This window comes from Zea mays, chromosome 8, assembly GCF_902167145.1.
Source record: "Zea mays cultivar B73 chromosome 8, Zm-B73-REFERENCE-NAM-5.0, whole genome shotgun sequence".
In the NCBI taxonomy this organism is placed as follows: domain Eukaryota; kingdom Viridiplantae; phylum Streptophyta; class Magnoliopsida; order Poales; family Poaceae; genus Zea; species Zea mays.
Genome location: NC_050103.1, coordinates 85,435,135 through 85,452,359, shown reverse-complemented (window position 1 = coordinate 85,452,359; position 17,225 = coordinate 85,435,135). Strand labels below are relative to the sequence as shown.

The window sequence follows — 17,225 nt, the reverse complement described above, 5'->3', positions numbered from 1 at the left end:
TTTGAAGTGACACCAAAGGTCAAGGTAAGGGTAGGGGTATATAGTCTTTAAGGCGACCATTCTAGTCTAGGTTAGCGGTCCTACAGTCAGCAAGACTTTGATACCACTTATGTCACACCCGGTTTTAGAAGGCAAACCGGGTGCGAACCATATACGTGCCAGGACTAGAAACTCACGTAAACAATGATTACATAATTGGACATCATTACACATTGCTCGAAATAAATAGCAGAAAAGGTACTTTAATACATCAAGATGTCCAAGACATCCACAGAGTCATTAACATAACATTGTCATTAATATTATCAAAGTGCGAAAAAGCAAACGTAGCAGATATGGCCTTCATAGGCAGCTGACTGGGGGTTTGCCACTAACACAACTAGAGCTCATCATAGTCCTGGAAATCCTCAAAGTCCTCCATGTTGCCTGCATCTCCTCCTGAGCACTGAATACAGTGGGGACAACCTAGGGTGGAGTGGTTTTTGAAGCAAGGGTGAGTACACATCAACGTACTCAGCAAATGTCCCGTTTGGCTAAAGTGGACTAGCTGTATGTGGAGTTAAGGTTAAAGCAGTTGCTTTTAGTTGGTCACATATTTATTTCTAATAGTAATCCATGTTTTAGTAATAAACCCAGTTATTACGCAAAAGTACTCCCTCCAAGAGGAAATACCATAGATTAGAGTTATATTCATCATCGTTAACCATCATCATAAAAGAATCCAAAGTTCTTCTAATCAAAGAGGATCCCAAGGCTACTCTTAACCATGAGCACGGCTGATATACTAGTTTCTAACACTCTGTAGAGGTTGCACACTTTACCCACGAGTCGTGATTCCTGTTCTGCCCGGAGATCATGACTCCCCATTGATCACTACCAAGGTGACCTGACAGGGTCTCACTACATAGCCTTTACAAACACTCCCCTGGTGCATAGCTGCTCATTAGGTTTTGTGAGTCGTAAAAACACAGTACCCCTCCCTAAGGTGGGTGACTAACAAAACCAAATCGAATGAACCTCGACACCCACCCTTAGCAGAGCGAGCACTATTCCTCTGCCCCCATTAATGGCCCTCCGGCAAAGCCAACTACACCCTAGGTTTATCTAATTATTCAGCTAAGGGCGTCCCATTCCACCCTCGTGGTTGCACTATTATCCCGGGTGGTCACTGAACGAACATGTCCTTACAGAGAGATACTCAGGAAACAACCTGAGTCCCCTAAAGTATCACAAGATCATCATCGAGATAACATCATCGTATCATAAATATTCACATCATGTTCATTGATTAAAGTAAAGCAATAACATAAAGCTAACCATAATAACCCAAAAGGTAAGCAAGGACAAGGCAAATATAGACTAGTCAATCCTTAGGTTTCAATAAAGTGATGCGGGACTATGAATCATAAAGTAAGTAGGACATAATAGGTCAGAGGACACTTTCCTTCACCAGGTTGTTGCTCAGGAAGATCTTCGGCAACACACTCAGGAACCACGGGCTACTTGTTGTCTAAACAAAGCAATCATTTAACAAAACTACCGAACGAAGGGGTATCGGCTAATCTCGACTGCACGGCCGCGAGCAAACGACTGAGATTAGATCCGACCGCGAGCGCGCTCGCGGACGGGCGAGCATGACTGACAGGTGGGGTAGGGGTGTCAGCAACCTGAGGTAGGGCTGGCTGACCGGCCGGGCCCACCTGTAGGGTCTAGGTCTCTAGGGAAGGGCTTAGGCGAACCCAGGGTGACACAGCGGACTCAACCATGGGCACAACACTGGTGCAGAGGCACCAGAGGGCGCGGTTCGTGGTGGAGCAGCCCAATGGCGGCACAAATCACTCCAGCGAGCGATTGCGCGGACAATAGGGTAGTACACGGAAAATTAAGGGCGTGGTGGAGTTGCTCACCTCAAGAGGGGACTCTACATCGCTTGAGCAACGACGAGGACGCAAGGAGGCCTTGGGTCGACGGTGGGGGAAGGCCGATGAGCATGGACCAGGCGAAACAGAGGGGATGGGGCAAACTAGAAGGTGTCTCGCGTTGCTGGCGAGGAGGCGGAACTCACCGAGACAACAGACGCGGTAGAAGCTCGACGGCGGCCAAGGAACGGACGGCGAGCCACGATGAAGCTCCACGGGCACGCACGCAGTGCGAGAGAGAGAGTGAGGGTGTTCGGGTGAGGGCGTAACTGAGCGAGGGGAGCGAGTGAGTGGATGCGGGCTCCAGAAAAGGGCTCGGGCGCGTGGGGGAGTGGCCGGGAAACGCGCGTCGTGGGCGCATCCAAGGCGGAGAGCATGGGCGGGAGGTTAGGGAAGGGAGTAGTGGCTGACAGGAGTTGTACGGAGGCCAGCAAGGGTGAGCGTGCGAACGGGCGGTCAGCGCTGACAAAGAGGATCCACCGACCATCGAGAGAGAATGGGCGCGTGCGCAAAAGGATTGGCGCCGACAGGCTGGTCCCACCGGGCAGCGGAAGTGAGAGAGGGGGAGAGAGCACGCTTGTGCGGACGTGGGCCATCGCTGACAGGTGGGGTCCACCTGTCAGGCGACGAGGGCGCGCGCGCGACCTAGCTAGGCCGAGTGGGCTGAATTCTGTTTTTCTATTTTCTCCGAATTTCTAATTGCTTTTCTTTTTATTTTCTCTATGGATTTCAAATCAAATTCAAACCAAATTTCAAATTCAAACATGTGCATCAAACAAATGAATAATTTATGCTCAGCATGATGCAACATTTCATGACTCACATAAGTTTTGACAAAATAAATAATTAATCCCTCACCTAATTAACTTAACTCTAATCAAAAGGAAGAGAGAGGAAGTATAGAGAGAGAGATAAGAGGTAACACCTAAATTTGGTAGGTATTTAGAGAAGAAATTTTATACCTCCAAATTCAGGGTGTTACAACCGATTGTAAGAGAGAATCTAAAAACAGCACAGGCAAGGCAGAAAAGTTATGCTGACAATAGAAGAAGAGAATTGATCTTTGAAGTTGGAGGCTTCGTATATCTTAAGGTTTCACCAATGAGAGGAATGATAAGATTTAAGGTTAAAGGTAAATTATCTCCTCGCTATATCGACCCATTCAAAATTTTGGAAAGAAAAGGTGAAGTAGCATATCAGTTGGAATTACCCGACAATTTATCGGACGTACATAACGTGTTTCATGTATCACAACTTAAGAAATGCTTAAGAGTACCGTAGGAACAATTACCTATGGAAGAACTCAACATTAATGAGGATTTGACTTATTCAGAGTATCCTATCCGAATTTTGGAAACATTTCGCAGAATTACTCGGAGCAAAGTTATCAACATGTGCAAAGTTCAGTGGAGTCATCATTCGGAAGATGAGGCCACTTAGGAAAGAGAAGATGAACTCAGAACAGAATTTCTCCAACTATTTTCTAAAGATTCTTAATCTCAAGGACGAGATTCTTTTAAGGGGGTAGGTTTGTAACACCTCAAAACCATCAACTAAAAATAATGCATTTAAATTATTAGCGGTAATTACGGTAAACAATTTTTCTTTCAAGTGTTTGATCTTACTTACCTTTAGAATAATTTGTGTGCTCATGTTTGATTGATGTTTGTTTTTATAAAATTTCTTTTATATTGAAAACCCAATAAATTATATATGAGAACTTTGGTCCAAAAATAAATTCTTTAGTGATAAATATTGTTGGTATAATTATTATGAAATTTTAGAGATATTTAAAAGTATATTTATTTATATTTTTGGGGAAATAAGAATAAAAAAGAACAATCGAAACCCTAGGCACGTGGCCAATTCGGCCCATCAGGGCCCAACCCGCGTCGCCATCTCCTTTATTCTCTCCCCCCTCTCGCTTACGTGTGGGGCCCACCCCGACCCCTTCTCCTTCCTCGCGTGGGGGCGCACTCGCGCGTGCCGCCGCGACAGCCGCTCGGCCTCCCTGAAACGGCCGCCCCTTCTTCTCCCCTCCTCCCCCATTTCCTCACCCACCATCTCTCCCATTAATCGGTGCCATCAATGGCGTTAATGGCCGGCCAGCCATCTCCCTCCCCCTGGTGCCCCTTCCCTTCCCCTGTCCCTCTATAAAAATCGGTCGACCGGACCTCTCTCCCCTCCCCTTGCCCAAGCTCTCCCTCTCCTCTCTCCCAGCCCGCGCTGGAGTGCCGCTCGCCGAGCCGCCGGACCGTCCGCCGTCCACGCCCTCGCCGCGCGCGCTCGAGCCCGCCCATCTCGCCTCACCGTTCGCCGAAGCCGGACTGTCCGCGCCCTACCCCGTCGAGCCCCTGCCGGCCAAGCCTCGCCAGAGCCGACCGCCACCGCCCAAACCGCCACGCCGTGCCCTTGGCCACCGCCGATCGTCGCAAGGTTGAATATAAACTGAAAATGGTTTTGTTAATTTTTGAAATCGTGTTTTGAGTTAGTTTATGAATTTTGTGAATTATTGTTGTAATATTGGAATGATGTGATTTGGAAATTCATGTGTATGTGAATTATTGAGTATATATGCGTGAATTGTTATTAGACATGTTATTTGTTTACAAATGATTTTAGAATGTTGGATTAGAAAGAAGTATGACAAGATTTGGTAGACATGTGGTAGTAGTAAAAATACTAGATATGTGTTTTTATAGTTAATTTTGTTTACGATGAATTTTAGAGTTTATCTAGAAATTATGATCAAAGGTTCATTTAGGCTCACTAAATAAATAATAGAAACTTCTTAACACCGAATTAGTAAGTGGTGTAGAATTCATAATAATGCAAGAATTATAGGTTAATCAGGGATCTAATTTATTATGAAATGTTTTGACCTCTGGTTATTATAAAAATGTTTTCTTTAAAAAAAGAAACGATAAAACTAGAAGAATATCATTATTCATAATAGAAATAATTAATTGGTAATTTATTTGTGTAGAATTAGTTAAGTCATTACATCTAAGCTATGTTAGGTAAATTACTTTCGTAGTTGCATGTCCATATAAGTTTTTCACTTGTGACAATCCAAAGTAGAGTTTTAGTGGATTAATAAAATGAATATGAATTAGGTTTTATTTTAGGAACTATTTATAAGTATAGTTTGTGTGGTATATGATAGTTCATGTAATGGTGAATGTTACCCATGTAATGTGTATGTTTATTTATTTGGTGTATGTTTTCTTTTGTATGTACGATTTGCGAATCGATAGTAGAAGCTGACTGTGTGGTAGAAGAACCAAACACGTTCGAAGACGACCCGCAGGACACGTTCGAGCAAGGCAAGTGGATTCTCCCTCTGCATTTCTATTTGTACCCAAGTAATTAATGCATATAATAATGTTTACTTTTCGAATATTTGCATAATTTGATGGGATTTGGCTAAATAGGATTTTCCTAGAAATACCAACCCTATTCCTTGATTACCCTGGATAAATACTATGCTTAGCAATTTGTGCTACTACTCAACTTGATATTATGATGTCACTCTTTTAATGATACTATTGTTCCAGAATTGAAATTTGTATTATGATGTTAACCCGAGGGTTAAACTAGATCATTTCGTATTAAATGAAACATGGAGTGACCACCCAGGATAACAGTGCAACCACGAGTGCTATAATGACTCTAGATTTGGTAATTAACTATATAGACTTAGTGCTTAGCAACCCAACCTAAAAGATGGGCAAGAGGGGACGGCAGTGGTTTGGTGGCAGCTCATGTTAACATGGGGTGGTAGTCTTGGCTAAGTTACCTCGCTCAGAGAGTCATCAATACTGACGTGGGAACCTTAGCGGGTGGCTTTGTACTAAGGATATTTTGTGAAAGTCTCATAATGGATCCCTAACCATTCACATCGTTAGTGTTTACGAGTCCGTACAACCCAGGCTAGATGAGATACATGGCTTGTGGGTAAAGTTGTACCACCTCTATAGAGTGTAAATTTGATATGTCAGCCGTGAGATAAGAGCAACCTGGACCCTCACATGATAATTGAACTTAAAGATGAAAAAATAAATCGTGATCCAATGATTCGTAAACGGTTTGCTTAAGTGGTTTTACTTAAGTGTTTTTGAGATATAATCATGTACTTATGTTTAATTGGGATTTTTTGGGATACACTTACAATTAGTAAGTCAATTGTTGTTAATAAAATATTGACCAACTAAAATGCTTACTACTTAATCACAACCTACCTTGTTAACCTTGTATTATTCCTCCCACTTGCTGAGCCCCGACCATAAGTGAGCTCACCCCTTGCTAATATTTTGATCAGAGGGTGATGAAGAAGACTTTGCAGATGATGACGAGTACTAAGTCTAACGATGTGTCCGTCATCTTCCTGTGGAAGAGCGTCCATGTTTTATCCGCTGTACTTCGATGATGATACTTTTTAAGACATTTATGTCTAGATGATGTAATAAATTTACTCCACTCTCTTTACGTCTTTATTGTATTGTCTTTTGATATTATACTTGTGACGTTAACATATGTGTAGAAAATAGATTTTAACACACATATACTATGTATTCGGTTTTACCCCTAAAACCGAGTGTAACACTAACCACGTCTGCGTTGGTAACGTTCCGGATGACTCCTACTCACAATCCACTACTGCGTTGTTCTTCCATCTTCCAAAATGTTTTAACCACCCACCAACACGCGATGCATACTTATAAGATCGGCAGATTTCACATGAAACTAGGACTGCCAACTACAGGTATGGTACAGATGTTCAAGGCAGTGCTTCAAGCCATGAACAATAATGTGAGGTTGGTAGGTGGTTCACTGTTTCTGTACTTCATTTGCTCTCCATTAATCCATAGATGATAAATGCATGATCCGCTGTATCCTGTAGTACAAAATGTTGTTAAGAGTTCTGGCATTTCAATTCAATGGCCATACTCATGCCATGAAATTAAACGGTACAGCATTTTCCATTGATATGTACATGCCTGAGAGGCCAGAACTTGGAGGTACAACACAGCATTTCACTGCAATGAGTTGGAGTAGATGGATTATACGGTGATCGACGGTTCATACATACTTTCATACTGTCTACTGTGTACATGTCCACTCACTCACTTCATCGTGGAATCATTAGCAAAATACACTACGTTTTTGAGATTTACCCAAGATTACAAGTGATAAACAGAAACATCCTGGTTTCCAAAATCACTAGAAACTAGAAATGATTTCTGCAGGAAAACAGAAACAGTTTTACCAAACAACTGAAAGACCATCAGACTGGGTCTTCACGTGGTGAAACGCTTGTGACTTTCAGCAAGATGTTTTCCTGGTGTGCATGGAGGCGGATGAGTTGGAGGACCTTGGGACCACAACGTCCTGTAATCAACCGCTACACCCATGGTTCCAGAATCGCGTTGCATTTACAGAAAAAACAGGGATACCGGGCCTTCCACCAATGTTTGCAGGACGTCAATTCCGTTCCATCAGAGAACTGTCCACGATTTGGTTCTACAGTTTCAAGTAAACGCCTTTCATGTGCAGGAAGCCGGCGGCCAAGCACCAAAAGACTATCTCTAGGAGGACGAACACCAAGGTGCCCCATCGTTTCGACTGGAAGATGGCCTGGAGCAGGGATTCAGTAACATCCACCTGAAAGAGAACGGGGGGTGTTTGCTATGAGTGTGCTTGTGTGAGCATGGTGGGTGTCACGGATTTATTTGTTATCTCCTTCTTGATGCAATAAATTAATGATATGCAGATCTCTTGTGTATCCCACAAAAAAAGAGAGAAGGGGAGGTTTCCCTTATTATGTTTAACACTTTTTTTCCTGAGAAAATAACAAAGGTAAAACCTACAGCACAAGGTTTGGTATGTGCAAAATATTGGCGCAAGTGTAAGAACATATAACAGACTTGGCAACACATGAGACATTTACCAGGTTGTTCTCAGGTGACCGCCAATAAAACCCTTGAATAAGGGTGGGGAATAGCTCACAAGCAGCGAGAACATAGACTATAAGTGCGTTCATGCCCATCCATTGGAATAGTACGAAGGGCTTCTTAATATGAATAACATCAACCTGCAAAATAAACAGAGCCTATGTAATATGATGCATCTGAACCCTCTTGCCAATAGCAAACATTGCCTTCTAATAATCTAGTTAGTTACAATAGCAATATGATGCACAGGCTTTATACAAACTAATGTAAGGACGTGGATTGCACTGTTTATAGAGTGTAGTTTGAAATAGGAGGTGAGATAGTAAGTGGGGTAGCAAATCTGCTAGAGGCAGCCTAAGCACAAGAATGGTCATACCAAAACAAGCAATACAAAAAATTCATATCAAGAATAACATAATACTCTTTAAGTAATAATAACCAGAAATGGTTCGGCACTCGGAATGTAACAAATAAAATTGGGATATGAGGCCCAAAGAAAATAAAACTTACTATGTAGTACAACAGCAGCAACAAGAACCCAGATACTCCTCCAGTGAGTAGCATGTAGTTCACTGTATACAAAGGCTTGCTAAAAGGCATGCCTTAAAACCAGTATATACATGTATGTGAGACCCAGAAACTGAAGGATTGGTTAAAATGGTAAAATTATGCATGACAGATTAAAACAAATATGTGGTTACCTAATAATAGCACTAAATACGCAGAGATTGTCAGCACCACAGAAGCTAGCAGCCATATTAGCATTCGCTGTGAATGATTCTGCAGCAGAAGCAAGGTTAATTTGGAAATGACACTCTGTTACACAACTTTATTTTGCTCAATACTAAAGGGCTCCTACATGTAAGCATATGGTTTAGAAGGTACTGTATTTCAAGTGGCATACCTTGCAATGAATTAAAACATGTCCAAAGAACAAACCAACAAAACAAGTAACCACAGCCATCAGCGTACTGCAAAACCAAAATTGGATGTTGCCCTTATTTGCCTTCAATAGATGTGCTTAGCTAATTTTGTTTGGGGCAAGGAACAAAGTATGGTTCAGGTAAGATTACATGTTTTATTCTCCTTGAATAGGCTGTATGCTTTAGCAACAGATGAGAACAGAATGTTGACATAACTACCTTAATAAACCCTCAGGATCAAATGGAGCCAGACACCAATCTGGTGCATTCGGAGGAAGTGGTCCATAATCAGGAGAATTAATACTGCATTCCTATGGGATGAAATTAAAAGAATGAAGTTATCTTATGTTTAGGATATGGTATTATAAAATTTCTGTCGTATAAAAATTTAACGACTTTTGATGAAGACTGAAGAAGAGTAAAAAGTAAACATCATTCAATTTCTTGGATGAAGACCTTTGTCCTTTTGTAGACTGGGTTCTTATATAGGTGATTTTCACCAAGCAAAACTCGATCTACCAAGCCAACTGCATTGCAAGGTGGTCCAAGACTACCTCTGACTCCACATTGGATCTGCAAATTAACAAAACAAGTGCAACAAGGTAGGTATGATGATTAGTAATCTGGCAGTAAAAAATAAAGGTAGTGGAAAAAGCTTTCAACTACTCAATAGATTATAGTCACTTCCTCCCCTAGGTTTTCAAACCCGCAATCAGGTGGCTCCCAAAAATGCTGGTTGGAACTATCACTTAGAAAACCAGCTGGTCTTTTCTAATTTACATTTCAACTAAGTTCAAATTTGTAACTTCCACATATTATTGGCAGGGAACTCTTTCAAAGTTTATTGGTAACTGCCCAGGTTCTCAATCCCTTTCCAATCCTAAAAAGCAATTTTAGTGTAATTTCCCACACAAACCATATCAACACAGTGAATGCTAAAATTTGACTCTTAAAATAAACCGACTATTCTGCAGATATAAGTACAAAGAAAGCTAGCTAATCAGCCAACACAGATGGTGCCAAAGCATAGTAGGTGGAAAATACATCAACAGGAAATAGCTGAATTACAGCAGATTGAGTACATCTCATCCTTTCAAACATATATATACATTGTAATCGTCGTGTTATTAACAACAACAACAAAGCCATTTAGTCCCAAGCAAGTTGGGGTAGGTTAAAATCATCATGTTATTAAAGCATTGAAAATTACATACGTATGAAAAGCAGAAAATGTTGTCTCACATAAAACACTGCTCCATTATACAAGTCATCAGAATAAACCAAAGGTTCGCTTCTTACCATCTTTGTTTCAATTGAATTGCTTGGGATAGAAAGGGTTGAATTGCTAGTTTGAATTTCAAATTCCCAGTTTGCAACATAAAGGCCAAATACCAAGGCAACATAAAGTACTGTAATAGCTATGGCCATGAACCTTCAGAAGATAAACAAATGTCAGTATTTGTATTAATACATTTTGGTTTTAATAATAAATTCTGAGGTACTCACACAACTAAACTCATATGGAGTACAACCAAACTGCAAAGCTCTTATAAGTTGTGGCTAACTTGCTATACAGCTAAAACTTATGTAAACACAGGACTGTTGAAAGTGACATAACTCTCACTACACACACACATACAAAGTAGTCAAATGGCTGAAGGGTTGTTGCTGCTGCTGCAATAGCTTACTTATTCATTTACATAGCCGCATATGCATACAAGTATAGGTCGGTTTGTGAATGAACTTCCCTAGTAGAAGTTGTCTGTTGTACTGCAATCAACAGCCTACTGCTACTGACATAGTTGAAGGATAAGCCTGAAATACTAACTTCCTAGCTAAGGAACACTAGAAGTCTACCAAAAGGTCCAGACCACTATTTGGCTGCTTGATTTTCAGCCTTGCAAAAGAAGTTGATAGAGTTGCAGACTTCATGCACAAGACTCATCTGTCATGGACCAGATTTTTAAAGCTTCCATAAACAAAGGATAGTATTCCTAACAGATAACTAGACACGTTGTTCTGAGTTACAGAAAAGATAATTTGAAGGCAGAGTTCACTTTATTGAACCAAGGGAAATAATCATACTTCATAGTGAAGAACTAGAACAGAAGTTCAGGTGTACTTTTCCAAAATGGTGAATAAAGATTTGTAAAAAACATATAAACAATCTTTTTCAAAATTAAAATACGGCCCATATTGACTAACCACTCTATGAAGTATTTATTCACAAATGGTACAGGTGAATCCACCAAATTATTGTTGACAAGCCAAATCTCTGACATTGCTGCTACAAAGTATCCAATAGCTATCCTCTACAAGTACAAGAGGCATGACAAGAATAAGAAATCCAAAGTTTCAAACATTACCACTCTATGAAGTATTTCTTCACAAATGGTACAGGTGAATCCACCAAATTATTGTTGACAAGCCAAATCTCTGACATTGCTGCTACAAAGTATCCAATAGCTATCCTCTACAAGTACAAGAGGCATGACAAGAATAAGAAATCCAAAGTTTCAAACATTACCACTCTATGAAGTATTTCTTCACAAATGGTACAGGTGAATCCACCAAATTATTGTTGACAAGCCAAATCTCTGACATTGCTGCTACAAAGTATCCAATAGCTATCCTCTACAAGTACAAGAGGCATGACAAGAATAAGAAATCCAAAGTTTCAAACATTACATGAATAGAAAAGAAATGAAATACACAAACTTAGATAAATAGGTTTGTTTTATTCGTCACCTGCAACACACCTAGCCATCGAATATGATCCAAATCAACACCATAAGTTAATTTGTGTCGTCCATGAATGTATCCCCCTACAAGTAAAAAAGAACATAACGATAAACTCCAACCTGATAGTAATCCCACAAAATGGGTTGATGAGAGCTACTTGGCAAAGAGCTAGCAATAAGTATAACCTTGCAAAATCACACCCAATATGAAAAGTTTTGAAGCCCGAATTGCAGCCTTCTTAGTTGCAGCTGTCTTGTTTGCCATTTTCTGCAGTCGAACATCTGCAACTGTCAGAGGTTATTTTAATAGTAATAAACGATTAGATTGTGCAGTAAGTACCAACCATCCAAGGAAGATATACAAACAAACTGTCTTCTGAGGGACAGAGCACAAAAGATGTAGAGAGCAATGTTTGTTCTCAGCAACTAAAGTGTAATGTCAAATCTACTCCTACATCATACTTCTTCATCTACAAAGTAGAACTAGCATCCCCCTTATATCTAGTGGCCATGCCTCGCATCTTTTCAATGGTAACCATATTATTGTTTTTGGCATAGGAGCAGCAAATGAAATGGTTTACAGTATTTTAAGTTGATGGCGTAGCCAAAATCAACAGATTTGACCAAGGATGTTTTCAATAATCCATTGCCCTGGAAAGCAGGATATGTCTTCAAGTCTCTAGTCTTATACTCAGAAAAAGTGTTGACTTCATTTGGCAGTCGCAGAGCTCCACAGGCCCTCTGAAATTTCCCCTTCCATTTAAGGGGCAATTGAATAGCTCAACAAATTCAGGATAATAAATCCAAAGATTCAACATTCTATACAGATTGGTTGCTTCATTCATGCTATGCTTATTAACAGAGTTCTGCAGAAGTGAGCAGTTATCAGTAATTCAGCTTACTACCTTGAATACGAGTGCGGCGGAGACGCCGATGATGAAGAGGAAGGCAGGCATGACGAAGTCCGCCACCGTAACCCCGAACCACGGCGCGTGGTTGATGCCCGGCCACGCCCCGCCGGCGTCGTCCACGAGTATCATCATCTACGCACGCAACCAGAGTCCACGCCTGAATTTTGGAGCATCCGAGCAAAAAACTAGCATGATCGAGTTTCCACTCACGGCAACGGTGAAGCCGCGGAACACGTCCAGAGAGGCCACTCTCTCCGGCTTCCGCTGCTCCTCGAGCTGCGTCGCCGCAGCATCCAGTGGAGGATGTTGACGGTTAGGGGGCTCTGTGTAGAGGTGGATCTCTTCGTTCTGGGCGAGCAGGGGGCGGCGGCAGTCGGAGTCATCATGGTCGTCGGCGATGGCGACGACGGTGGCGTCCATTTTTGGATGTTCTCGCACCGTGCGGGATAGTGTTAAACAATACGGGCAATTGTGGAGTTATTTGAATTTGTAACACTATCGTCGCGCGGCTTCGCCACTTTGTAACTCCGCAGCCGTGCTTCGCCAGTTTGGTATTATGGACGGAACACTCACGCCATTTAGGTACTGTTAATGTCCCGTCATCTGTAATCGTCCGTTTTGTTGCGCTTGTGTACAGCCGTGGACTAAAGTACCCCTACGGCGCAGAGTCTCCTTGCTGACTGCACACTCATCCGCTCTTCAGACTCGCCCGCGCCGCCGGAGACGAGTGCCGGAGACTCTGCGCCGCCGTCTGCAATGTCCGCCCTCTGCAACCCGCGTGAGCAAGGAGCTCGTGCCCGCGCCGTTTGAGCAAGGTGCTGGTGCCCGCGCCCCCGTCTGAAGAAAGAGAATCGCCCGAGCCGCCCTCTGCATCCCGCGCAACCGTCTGCGTACTGGTTCCGTTGCCCCGGCTGCATGGAGGTAGAAAACTCCGCCTACTCCCCGGATTCAACTCAAGTTTTACCGGTTATGAGCTCGGAGGCGCCCCTTCCTTGCCTTCCCACTGGTTCTCCGGTGGAAAGAGTGGATGCACCGGTCAGGACCTCGGATTTGTCGGATCCCCTAAATTTTCTTTTTAGGGAGCAACATACAATGGAGGTTTGATTCAATTTACAGTATACAACAGTTAATTGTGTTTAGTACCTGCGCCTAGTACTTCATAGGTGTATTATCCTTTGGTTTCAGGTATTAGAAATTGATTGGGGGGCAATACAGATTGATGATAGATGGGAAGAAGAAGGAGAACAACAGACTGCCTCAGAGTCAGTGCTTTATGATCGGTTAGGATTGCTAGCAGAAGATGAACGTGAAACTACTGAAAGGCAAGATGCTTTTACTAGTAGATCGTTTGGTGTCCGCGGAAGCGATGAAATAGATGATGAAACTGCTGCTTTGCCCTGCAATGATTGCATACCACAAGAAAGGGTATTTGTTTGCAACAGATCAAATCCAATAATGAAGATTGGTAGTTTGTACAAGGATATGAAAGAATTCAGGCTGGCTATGAGGCAGTATGCGATCAGTAATGAGTTCGAGTTAGGAATTGAGTCAAGCTCACCTTTCAGATATAGAGCTTACTGCAAAGGAGGTGATTGTCCATGGAGAATCAATGCAAGGCTACAGAATGCCGGGTCTCCCACAGTAGTGGTGAGTAATGTTTTATCACATATTTATTGTACTCTCGATAGTGGATGAAATTAGGAAGCTCAGAATGTTTCCTTTCTGTGTGAGGTTACAGTAATCATGGATCAGCACACATGCACATCAAGTGGTCGTCGAAAAACAACAACACCCACGAGCTCATGGGTTGCATCCCTAGCACTTCCAATCCTAACGAAGAAACCACATATGGGAGCAAAAGAATTGCAAACTGCCTTGCAAGAGCAACACAATTGCACAATTTCTTATGATACAGTGTGGAAAGGTAAAGAGAAGGCCCTTAGAGAGTTGTATGGAACCTGGGAGGATAGCTTCAAGTTACTATTTAGATGGAGAGAAGCTGTTTTGGAGGTTATGCCAGACTCAGTGATTGAGTTTCATGTCGCAGTTGAAGATGGAAAATTATATTTCAGCAGATTCTTTTGTGCTTTTGGCCCTTGTCTTGAAGGTTTTCGTGAAGGCTGCAGGCCCTACTTAAGTGTGGATTCCACAGCTCTTAATGGTCGTTGGAATGGTCACCTCCCCTCAGCTACAAGTGTTGATGGGCATAATTGGATGTTTCCAGTGGCATTTGGTTTCTTCGAGTCAGAGACAAAAGACAGTTGGATTTGGTTCATGCAACAACTTCGTAAGGCCATAGGAGACCCTCCAGTTTTAGCTATTTGCTCTGATGCATGCAAAGGCTTGACATCAGCAGTAAACGATGTATTTCCAAATGCTGAAAAAAGAGAATGCTTCCGCCACCTTATGCAAAACTACGTGAAGCACTTTACTGGTTCAGAGCACATGTATCCCGCAGCTAGAGCATATAGGAACACCATATTCGAGCACCACTTCAGTAATGCCAGGGATATACCAGGTGTCAAGCAATGGATTGATGAGTGGCACCCTCTTTTATGGTACAGATGTGGTTTCAACACAGCTATAAAATGTGACTACATAACCAACAACATTGCCGAGGTATTTAACAACTGGATTAAAGACTACAAAGATCTCCCAGTTTGCGAACTTGCAGACAAAATCAGATGTTTGGTTATGGAACTATTTTTTAGAAGGAAAAGGATCGGGGACAAATTGGGAGGTAAAATCCTTCCAATAGTCATCAATTCGTTGAAGGCTAGAACCAGAGGATTGGGTCATTTATCTATACAAAAGGGTGATTATTATCATGCTGAGATCCGTGATAACAACAATATTCATTGCAGACATGTTGTGAAGGCAGAACAGAGATATTGTTCATGTCTCGAATGGCAGCACACGGGAAAACCCTGCCAGCATGGCCTAGTGGTCATTATAGCGCAACAAATGCGAGAAGTTGGAATGGAGCACTTTGTAGACGAATACTTCTCTGTTGACAAATTTAAAAAGGCTTACGCGCGAAGCATTGAAAATGTGGGCGACAAGTCGTTTTGGCCACATGTGGACATAGCCTATGCAGTGAATGCCCCTATTGGTAAGAGGAGCGTTGGTCGGCAAAGGAAGAATCGGATGAAAAGTTGCTTAGAAGGTGGTGCTGCAAAGAAGAAACACTCCGTACCTGTAGAGGAAAAGGAGAAGAAGCTCTTAAGAGGAAAAATTAAATGCCCGAACTGTGGACAACTCGGACATAGGAAGGCTAGCCCAAAATGCCCTCTTAATGGCTCCAAAAAAAGGCAAGCCATATATAATGAATTGCAACTTCATCTTCCCTATTGTTACTTCATAGTGTTTTTTTTGTGTTTTTCAGGAAACGGAAACCTCGGAAAAATACCACTAAACAATGGTTCCCCAAAAACATGGCCGAATCAGCTGAACCTCATGAGAACCCACCAGATGACACCGGAAGAACTGAACCCAGCAGTCAGACACAAGTGATTTTGCAGGAAGAGTTTCAGGCAGTAGATGTTGGGCGATTAACGCCACCAAGGCTATTGTTAGGCGCCAGCACTTCTGTTGGTGATGGTGGCCACTTGACCCCTCCAAGGCACAAAAAGCGAGCAGTAGGCAAGAAGTTGACGCCAAAGAAGAAAAGTGTTTGACAGTACCTATGTGCATGACTCGGTCCAAAAACTATGTGTGTGAACTTTTTCTGTAATGGTGTCAAACAGCATGTTCTGTTGGTGATGGTGTCAAACAGCAAGTTCTGTTGGTGATGGTGTCAAACAGCATGTTCTGTTTTCAGTTTGAACACTATGTGTGTGAACTTTTATGTTTATGTTCATGTTCTCAAGAAAACTAGGTTTTCTGTTTACTGGTATTGTCGGTGTGCTATTTATGTGAAGAATGTTCAAACAGCATGTCAGTGTGCTATTTTCTGTGAACTGTTTCTCCAAAAACAGGGGGAGAACATTAACATAAAATGGATGTTTGGTTTGGTCAGACAGCATGCTATTTGGTCAGTTTGGCTGTGTAAACAACATGCTATTTGGTCAGTTTGGCTGTGTAAACTGGCCATGGCTGTTGGGTCAGTTTGGACAGCTGAACATGGCTGTGTAACTGAACATGGATGTTTGAACTGACCATGCCTGTTATTCTGTTTGGTCAGTTTGGTCAGGAAGAATTGGCAGAACATGGCTGGACAAAAGCAAACTGGCAATTCATCCGATTCTGTTTCAGCTTAATTCTGTTACAACTTAATTCTGTTCTACTTTCAACTTAATTCTGTTTCAGCTGAATGGCAAATTCGAACAGCTTGACCAAACTGGCAAAAGCAAACTGGCAAACCATTGGAGCTGAATGGCTGTTTGAACATGAATGTTTCTGTCTAACTGAAATAATTCACACATACTAACACAGATACCATGAACAGATAACTGAAATAATTCACACATACTAACACAGATAACACAGCTGAATGGCTGTTTGAACAAATGCGAGAAGTTACACAGCCACACATACTAACCTCCAAGTTCAGTTACACAGATAACCTCCAAGTTCAGTTAACACATACTAACACAGATACCATGAACAGATAACTCTTACACTGCTAACACAAATAACTCTTACACTGCCACACCACACATACTAACCTTACACTGGTAACACAGATAACTCTTACACAAATAACCTTACACAGCTAACATCCAGTGTCATTCCACACCACACATACTACTCTACTTCATCTGACGATCCACAAGCT

The 17,225-nt window shown here is 42.0% G+C and overlaps 1 protein-coding gene across 3 annotated transcripts; it reads right to left on the bottom strand.

Annotated features, from left to right (window-relative positions):
* Nucleotides 1-6,877: 6,877 nt before the first annotated feature.
* Nucleotides 6,878-12,918, bottom strand: LOC100193245 (Heparan-alpha-glucosaminide N-acetyltransferase). Of its 3 annotated transcripts, XM_008656127.3 has the most exons (15): nucleotides 12,659-12,918; nucleotides 12,443-12,580; nucleotides 11,724-11,805; nucleotides 11,545-11,621; nucleotides 11,368-11,430; nucleotides 11,207-11,269; nucleotides 11,002-11,108; nucleotides 10,096-10,228; nucleotides 9,253-9,369; nucleotides 9,016-9,107; nucleotides 8,778-8,844; nucleotides 8,575-8,653; nucleotides 8,384-8,475; nucleotides 7,870-8,013; nucleotides 6,878-7,583 (listed from the first exon to the last, which is right to left on the bottom strand). In XM_008656127.3, exons 1-15 carry the CDS (start codon nucleotides 12,866-12,868, stop codon nucleotides 7,443-7,445), a joined length of 1,605 nt encoding a protein of 534 aa, XP_008654349.1. In that variant the 5' UTR covers nucleotides 12,869-12,918; the 3' UTR covers nucleotides 6,878-7,442. The 3 variants fall into 3 exon arrangements, with proteins under 3 accessions (XP_008654349.1, XP_008654350.1, NP_001131867.1); XM_008656128.3 differs by lacking the exon at nucleotides 11,002-11,108 and having other exon boundaries at nucleotides 11,163-11,269; NM_001138395.1 differs by lacking the exons at nucleotides 11,002-11,108; nucleotides 11,207-11,269 and having other exon boundaries at nucleotides 6,957-7,583; nucleotides 11,324-11,430; nucleotides 12,659-12,890.
* Nucleotides 12,919-17,225: the final 4,307 nt, after the last annotated feature.